A 9,310-nucleotide genomic window follows, 5' to 3' on the forward strand; every position below is an offset into this window, starting at 1 on the left:
TGTGTGTGTGCGTGAGATAGAGAAGAAATGCTACCAAATGGGTGTGAAAAGTGGTTGGATCCTCAGGATGTTCTCACCGTTTAGAGGATCTGACGGTGGATCTTTCCGACTCTGCCTGGTGGTCTGTAAGATAACATCACAGACAGCTTGGTTCTAGGTAGCTTGAAAAGAATGTCGTATTTGTCTTCTTTTCTTTGTTTTTCTGGACTGCTAAAGTGGGATTTTCCTTCCTGGAGTTCTTGTAAGGGGGGATGGGAGGCACTTCCTGAAGGTGCCCTTGTCCTGCCCCCTGCCCTGCCCAGCTCTTGCAAAACCTACCATACTCTTTCTGATCTGCTGTGTCATTTCTTTCTTCTCTTCCTTGTGTTAAGGACAGGTTTCTGGGATCTTGGGCATGACAGAGACTGGACTCTTCTGTGTCCATCTGTGATATGCTGGGACCTGTCTCCAGCACTTTTCTCCCTCCCTAATCCGTTCTTCCCTCTGTGACTTAGTGAAAATTCAGTGGACAGGAAGATGGTGCTGCGTGGGTTAATAGTTGGCCCTCTGCCTGGGGACCGTTTCAGTTTCTCCTGGTTAGCCAAGAGCTATTGTGACTAGTAGCACAATTACTATGAACAGCCATTTCGTTAATGCTTCTAAATAAATGACTCCTCTCAAATTTTGATTTAGAATATGGGATGTAGAAGTTAGTCACTTCAGATGTCTAGATGTATTGTTTTCTATCACATTTTAGTATAAGTAAGTGATGCAAGAACCACATTGCATTGCTTTTAGGGAGAAATTCCTTGAAAGATGTGTTTGAAAGACAGCTTTTCTGTTCTCTTACCTGTGGCTCTCCTATGGCATCCCCTCCAGATAATGCATGCGTTATCTATCTGTCTTTTCTACAGGATGAATTTTTAGATGTGATCTACTGGTTCCGACAGATCATCGCTGTGGTCTTGGGTGTCATTTGGGGAGTTTTACCATTGCGAGGTTTCTTGGGAATAGCAGGGTAAGTCTTGGCTATCTTGCACTTTTAGGGTATCGTTTCTTTTCAAACAGAGGTTTGGTTTTCCTTTTGTGGATCAGGCCACTGGGGCTATGTGTGCATAATGACTAAAGGAGAGGTGGCCTTCATGGTAGCACTCCTGGGTCTGGTGCAGTGCCTTTCAGTTTTCCAGGCCCAAGGGTGTCTGGATCAGGCAGGTTGCCTTCCTGAAAGCTGGGTCAATCTGCTCTTTTGTGAGTCTGAAGTGACCTCATAAAAGAGGCTACCACGTTACTTGTTGGTGGCTTGCATTCTGCTTTTGCTGTGACCTTTGTGCCCATGGACATTTGGGAAATAGAGGAAGTTCTGAACTGAATGACCATCTCCTTTGTGTATGGCACTATTCCAGCCTTATTGAATCTTGGCTTCAGCTGAAGTTATTTCAGACCCTTACGTTTTATTTTTTCCTCTTTAAGTTTGTATATGTCATGAAATAACGAGTGAGATATATAGAGAGGCACCCCCCCACACACAGGGTCCTTATACCATGGTCTGCCTCCAGTCTTAGCCAGGAGGCCTATGGGCCTCGTGTGTACAGAGCAGTAAACCAGAAGTAAACCCAAGAAGTAAACCAGGAACTTCCCCAAGTGGGTCCAGATGTGTTACTGCTGTACTGCCTTCTGGAAACCTGTACTTTTTTTTTTTTAAAGAATTATTTTATGGGACCAGCAGTTGGTATAATGGCTATGTCGCTGGACTCCCATGTAGTCGAGTCCCCAACCTGGTGGCTTAAACTCACTCTAGGCGCATATGCATGCGTGCCCAAGATCCTGAGAGGAAGAGGGTTTACAACATGACCATCCCTCCAAGTGGTGATTTCTCGCTTTCTGTCTCTGTCTTTCTGGCAAGGGCACATGCCCTATAGCAAAAACCTCTCTCTCAAAAAAAAAAAAAGAATTATTTTATTTAACTTTATTTATTTATTTTAATTTTTTTTGGAGAGGTTTTTGCTATAGGGTGTGTGAGCTCACCAGAAAGACAAAGAGAGACAGAGAAACAGAAAGCGAGAAATCACCCCCCAGGAGGGATGGTCATGTTGTAAACCCTCTTCCTCTCAGGATCTTGGGCACGCATGCATATGCGCCTAGAGTGAGTTTAAGCCACCAGGTTGGGGACTCGACTACATGGGAGTCCAGCGACATAGCCATTACGCTAACTGCTGGTCCCTATTTATTTATTTTAATTTGACTAGAGAGGGACAAAATGAGAGCAAGAACAGGAGAGAGCAAGAGAGAAAGAAAGGGAAAGCGAGAAGGCAAGCTACAAGGTCCAGGACTTGAACTGTCAGCCATGTGGGAGTCCAGTGCCCTTAACCATGTCTCCACCTGCTGGCCCCTGGAACCCCTGCAACTCAAAAGTAGGAGGTTAGGCCCACCATGTTTACTGTGCTCATGTGGCCAGTGGTGGTACACGGTATCAACCCTGGTCATAGTTGATTTTTTTTTTTTTTTTAGAGAGGTTTTTTCGCTATAGGGCGCGTGCACTCGCCAGACAGAGAGAGAGAGAGAGAGAAAGAGAGAGAAAGCGAGAAATCACCCCCCAGGGGGGATGGTCACGCCGCAATCCCTTCTCCTCCATTATCCTCTCGGGATCTTGGGCACGCACGCACACGTTCCCAGCGTGAGTTTTAAGCCATTGGGTCTGGGATGCGAACCACGGTCAACTATGTGGGAATCCAGCGACATAGCCATTACGCTAACTGCTGGTTCCCCATAGGTGAATTTTTTAACTGAAGGAAATCATCAGATTGAATTTAAAAGATGTGGGGAGTGTCTTAAGATAGAAATCATGGGGAAGCTCTTGTGAAAGTGGAGTGGAGAGCCTGGTGTTTCCTCTTTCACGGGGGAGAATACAAGTTATTGTCCTTCCCCCATGGGAAAGGTGGAAAGCCACACTGATTATTTTAGAAATGATTATGTCTCTTATTACTTCCTACTTAGGCTAAAAAGAAAAGTGAAATATACTTCAAATGTTTAAGTTGCTTATTTTCTCTGAAGATAGCCCAAAGGAAACATGCAGGGTCCAGATGGTGCTATGGTGGTGATGCAGCTGGATTCACATGGGAGGGTTCTTGGTTTGTGTCCTGAGGTCTCCTTGTACATGCCATGTGTGGGGGCATGTGCCCATGGTCTGGTCTGACTGAGGCTGAGGGTGGATCATGTCATGAAGGTCCCATTGAGGGTGCTGTGTTAGTCTGTTTTTCTGTCATGGAAGAAAGAAAGAAAGAAAACTTTAAAAAAAAAAAAAAAAAGAACTGTTCAGTTCTCTTTCCTAATTATAAAGGTTTCTTATTTGATCTATATTTTTTAAAAAGAATGATTTCATTTTATTCATCAGTTTCTAAAAACCTTATTTATTTAAATTAATCAATTTAAGAGGGACAGAGTGAGAGAGAGAAAGGGAAAATGAGAAAGCAAGCTTCCAAGTCAGGGGGAATCAAACTGTGATTGACCATGTGGGAGTCTAGCACCCTTAACCACCAAGCCACCTGCCAGCACCTTATTTGACTTATAATACTGAATAAGGCATTCTTGGGACCAGCAGGTGGCATGATGGTTGGAGGTGCTGGACTCCCACATGGCCAACCACAGTTCAAGTCCCAGACCTGGTGGCTTGCTTTCTCACTTTCCCGCTCTGTCTCTCTTGCTTTTCCCCACTCTAATCAAATTAAAATAAATAAAGTTAAATAAAATAATTTTTAAAAATACTGAATAAGGCATTCTTTTTCTTCCCTCTCTTCTCCTTTTATTTTAAATTTTTAAAAATTTTTAGGTTTTGCTACAGAGCATGTGTGCTCGCTGGAGAGAGAGAGAGAGAGAAAGAGAAAGCACTTCCTAGAGGGGATGAACATGCTGTAATCCCTTCTCCTCCATCTTTTTTTTTTAATTGCCAGTGGGGGACCTGGCGGGGTTGAAGGCACTGGACTCCCACATGGCTGACCACAGTTAGAGTCCCCAGACCTGGTGGCTTGCTTTCTCACTATCCCTCTCCTTCCCTCCTTCCCTCTCCTCTCTCTGTTCCTCTCTGTTCAAATTAAAATAAAATTAAATGAAATAATTATTTAAAAAAGAAAATTGCCAAGTGTCATGTATGCGCCCATGGGCATTGGGGAGGCACCCCCTGATAGGGTGTGGTTATGCCACAATCCCTTCTCCATTTCTCCATCTCATTGGGATTTGGGGCATGTGTGCATGTTTTTTTGTTTGTTTGTTTGTTTTAAGAATTATTGAACTTTATTTGTTATTTATTTATTTATTTATTTATTTTAGTTTGACCAGAGAGAGAGAGAGAGAGAAGGGGGGGAGTGAGAAAGCAAGCTGCCAGGTCCAGGGCTTGAACCATGGTTAGCCATGTGGGAGTCCAGTGCCCTTAACCACCATGCCACCTGCTGGCCCCACATGTGCATGTTTTTCAAGTCACTGGGGCCAGGATTTGAATGGGGTCAGCCATGTAGGATCTAGTTCCCTTAACCACAAGGTTGCAGGGCATTTCTACAAAGATACCAGGACGAGTTTATGCTCTGCCTTACCTTAACAGAACAGATACTCGGTGACAGAGGAGGGTGATGAGACACAGGACATGGGGCTCACAGAGGCTGGAGGTGGTATAGAAATGTAATTTTAGATTGTTGGTCATCTTACTTGAGCCATCTGTGAGAGGAAAAGCAGACAGAAGAGAAAGGAGAAGGGCAACCTAAAGGCAAGATGGTGTTCTCAACTTCCCAAGGTCATTGTCTAGTAGAGGAATAGGTCAGCTCAGGGTCCCTGCACCTATCTGGCCTGGTGGGATTCTTCAGGGTTTCCTCTGAAGTCACCTAATCTGGGAATAAGAGAACAAAGATTAGAGTTAGTTAAGTATCTTATTGTGCCTGAATGGCTGTTTTCCCCCCCTTTTTTGTTGGAGGGTGTGTGTGCTTACCAGATAGTGATGGGGAAAAAGCACCCCTACCCCAGTGGGATGTAGTCATGCTGCAATTCCTTCTCCATTTCTCCTTTCATTTGGGGTTGGGGTGTGCATGTGCAAGAGTCTGGTGTATTTTTCAAGCCACTGTGTCTGGGACTCAGACTGTGTGGTTTTTGCCATAGGGTGTGTGTGCTTACTAGAGAGAGATATAGGTAGACAGTGACAGTGAGAGGAAAAGTGAGAAATCACTCCCCAGGATGGCCACACTACAATCCCTTCTCCATTCTCCTCATGGGATTTTGGGCATGCATGAACACGTGCTTGGCATGATTTTCAGGCCACCAGGTCAAGGACTTGAACCGCTATAAATCATGTAGGAACTCAGTGCCTTAACGACCACACTATTCGCTGGCTCCTCCTCTTTTCTGTTTTTAAGGAGAGTACATCTAAAAGAGTCTTGGGACCGGTGGGTGACATGGTGGTTAAGGGCACTGGACTCCCACATGGCCAACTGTGGTTTGAGTCCCGGACCTGGCGGCCTGCTTTCTCACTTTCCCTCTCTCTCTTTCTCTGTCACTCTAAATAAGCAAATAAATAAAGTTAAATAAAAATAATAATTAAAAAAAGGGTCTTGACACTGAGATCCATTTCAGTCTAAGCCAGCTTAGTTCATGGGCACATGTGTACATGGTGTACTTGGTGAGGTATCTATATATAAGCCTAGAATCTTCTTATGTTGGTCAGCCTTGCAGACTATCACATTTTACTGCTACTCACCCCCCTTTTAACCTTTATAAAAAGCTCTGGATTTGGGGCCAGCAGTTGGCATAATGGCTATGTCTCTGGACTCCCATGTAGTTGACTGTGGTTTGAGCCCCGGACCTGGTGGCTTAAACTCACGCCGGGCGCATATGCATGCATGCCCAGGATCCTGAGAAGAAACTGGAGGAGAAGGGATTGCAGCGTGGCCATCTCCACTGGGGGATGATTTCTCCCTTTCAAAGCTCTGGATTCAATTTAAAGCCCTGCTACTTTCAAGCTACATGATTTGGGGCTTACCTTTTTAAAAAATTATTGGGAACCAGCAGTTAGCGTAATGGCTATGTCGCTGGACTCCCATGTAGTTGACCATGGTTCGCTTCCCAGACCCGGTGGCTTAAAACTCACGCCGGGCGTGTGTGCGTGCATGTTCAGGATCCCGAGAGAAGAATGGAGGGGAAGGGATTGCGGCGTGACCATCCCCCCTGGGGGGTGATTTCTTGCTTTCTGTCTCTATGTCTCTCTCTGTCTGTCTGGCGAGTGCACGTGCCCTATAGCGAAAATCTCTCCCCCAAAAAATTATTTCACTTTATTTGTTGTTATTATTAATTATTATTTTTTAATTTGATCAAAGAGAGAGAGAGAGAGAGAAGGGGAAAGTGAGAAAGCAAGTTGCCGGGTCTGGGACTTGAATTGCATTGGCCATATGGTAGTACAGCACCTTAACCACCACGCCACCTGCCAGCCTGGGCTTACCTTTCTTTAGACTCAGTTCAGTCCCCTCATCAGTAAAATGGGCAAGAAGAGTGATTGATATGTGAATTAAATGAAATAATATGCAAGTAAGTTGTAAACGTAGTTGGGCACGTCAGAGGCATTCTGTAAGTAGTTGACTGCTGTCATTAAATAATTAGCTTTATGAAGAGGGGTAGAGAGCCGGCAGGTGGCCTGGAGGTTAAGGTGGCTGGGTCCTACATGGCCACCTGAGCCAATCAAATCCCAGACCCGACAGCTTGAAAAACAGCCCAGGCCCACGTGCCCATAATCCTGAGGGGAGAAGGGATTTTGGTGTGGCCCTAGGGGGTGATTCTTGTTTTCCTCCTCTATTTCTTTCTCCCTGTCTCTCTAGTGAACACGGCACCCAACAGCAAATTTTAAAAGAGAGAGGTAGAATATGGCTGTTGGAAACAGGATGTTTAGGAGTGAGTGCACCTTAGAGCAGCCCATCCAGTGCCATTCTTTCAGGGCTACTTTCTGGGATTCAGTCCCACACTGCCCGACCAGAGCCAGTTTCTCTCATTCCAAGTGAATCCCTTCCCTCTTCCTGGTTGGCACTGTTGCTGCTGCTCTTTGAAAGGGCCAAAGACACTGATTTTCCGCACATGTCCCCTCTCCTCCATCTGTCTGACCCAGCTGTCTGGGCCCAGGGCAGGACTCAGGTGCTCATGTGTGGTGCCCACCTCCCCTCTCTGCTTCCTGCTGTAACTGCCCTTTGCCCTGACCCCACCTCATTTCTCTTCCTTTCCCTTTGGTGTGGCCACCAGATAGGAGGGCCTGTTAAGATAAAACCATTTTCTTAGGTTTCATTATTTATGATTTATTTCCCTGCGATCTGAGCAGTGCTTCTACTCTGTTTGCTGCGGTTTTGCAGTATTGGAAGAGGGCTTAGTGTCTTCCTACCTTCTAGTCTGTCTCATAGAGCTTGACAGACCATTAGTAAGTGCTCAGTGAATGCTCGTTAACATTTTTTTTTTTTAATGTAACAAATTGCATCAACCCTTGAAAATAAGGTCATACCTTACTGGTGGCACATAGTCTTCTAGCTCTAGAGGCAGGGTGTTTGTTAGAAGTTTATTATTTTTTTTAAGAGTTAATTTACCTAATTTTATCATTTATTTATTTAAAAATTTGACCACAGAGAGCAAGGGAAAGGGAGAAAGCAACTGCCAGGTCTCGGACTCAAACTGTGGTTGTCCATGTGAGTCCAGTGCCCCACTCACTACATCACCTGCTGGGCCCGAGTTTCTTTATCTTCTTAAAATTCTGGAGCCAGCAGATGGTGTAGTGACTAAGGTGCTGGATCCCATGCAGCTGAGTCTATGGTTCAAGTCCTGGACTGGTGGCTTAAACACACCAGACGTATGTGCGTGAGTGCCTCAAATCCCAAGAAGATAATGGAGAAGGGATTGCAGTGTGCCTGCCGTTGCTTCGTGGATGGTTTCTCACTTTCTCTCTCTTTTTTTCTTAAATAATTATTTATTTAATTTTATTTATTCATTGATTTGTTTTAATTTGATTAGAGAGAGAGAGAGATGCAGAAAAAGAGGAAGGGAAAGTGAGAAAGCAAGCCACCAGGTCCAGTACTTGAACCATGGTCAACCATGTGGGAGTGTCCAGCACCTTAACCACTGCACCACCTGCTGTTGGCCCAAAAAAATTATTTTTAAAGAGAGAATGAGGGGCCAGCAGGTGGGCTGGTGGTTAAGAGTGCTGGACTCCCGCATGGCCAGCTGCAGTTCGAGTCCTGAACCTTGTGGCTTGCTTTCTCCCTTTCTCTCTTTCTCTTTCTCTTTCTCTTTCTCTTTCTCTTTCTCTTTCTCTTTCTCTTTCTCTCTCACTCACTCTCTCTGTTCCTCTCTGGTCAAATTTAAATAAATAAATACATAAAAAAAGACAGAATTCTTTTTGTTGTTATTTGGAGAGGTTTCTGCTATAGGGCATGTGCGCTCGCCAGAAAGACAGAGAGAGACAGAGAGAAAGCGAGAAGTCACTCCCCAGGGGGCTGGCCACGCTGCAATCTCTTCACCTCCATTCTGGTCTCAGGATCTTGGGCATGCATGCACATGCACGTGGCATGAATTTAAGCCACTGGATCCGAGACTTGAACCGTGGTTGACTACATGGGAGTCCAGCAACATAGCCATTATGCCAACTGCTGGTCCCAATAAAATAATTCTTTAAAAAAAAAATCATAATTTTTTAAATGGAGTTTTTGGTTTTTGTTTTCGTTTGATTTTTGCCATAGGATGCATGCACTCAAGACAGCAAAAGGGGGAAAGTGAAAAATCACCTCCCTAAGGGGGTTAGCCAAGCCGTAGTCCATTCTCCATTCTTCTCTCAGGGTTTTGGGCACACACACACACACACATAGACTCACCCTCCTACCCACCCACTATGATTTTCAATCCACCAGGTCCCAGGCTCGAACAGTGGTTGGCTATGTGAGAGTCCAGCACCTTCACTATTGTCACCTGCTGTTTTTTCATACTGGAGTTTTTAGGGTAGTTTTTTTTCCCCCTCCTTTTTTTCCCAGAGAGCACATGCGCTTGCCAGAGACACACAGAGAAGAAAAGTAAGGTGGCATCTTCCCCATTGGGAATAGTCACTCCACAGCCCCTTTTCAACTTTTCCATCCTTTTGGAATTTGGGACACCAGTGCACTTAATGTGTCCTGTGTTTCTCAAGCCACCAGGTCTGGGACTTGAATCATGCATTTGGCCATGTGGAATCCAGCCACCTTCACCACCACACCATGGGCTACCCTAGGATTTTTTTAATATATAATTAATTTTATTTATTAATTTAGTTATTTTTCTATCTGACCAAAGAGATACA

At 44.8% G+C, this 9,310-nt stretch overlaps 1 protein-coding gene across 1 annotated transcript in view; it reads left to right on the plus strand.

Annotated features, from left to right (window-relative positions):
* RAB5IF (RAB5 interacting factor) overlaps positions 1-9,310 on the plus strand; it is a gene marked incomplete at its 5' end in the record, with an annotated part of 16,894 nt that overhangs the window by 851 nt on the left and 6,733 nt on the right. Inside the window, one exon of the mRNA XM_006144159.3 lies at positions 894-997. Within this exon, the coding sequence (XP_006144221.1) occupies positions 894-997 (104 nt within the window). The remainder of the gene's footprint in view (positions 1-893; positions 998-9,310) is intronic.

This window comes from Tupaia chinensis, unplaced genomic scaffold, assembly GCF_000334495.1.
Source record: "Tupaia chinensis unplaced genomic scaffold, TupChi_1.0 Scaffold000115_1, whole genome shotgun sequence".
Lineage (NCBI taxonomy): Eukaryota > Metazoa > Chordata > Mammalia > Scandentia > Tupaiidae > Tupaia > Tupaia belangeri.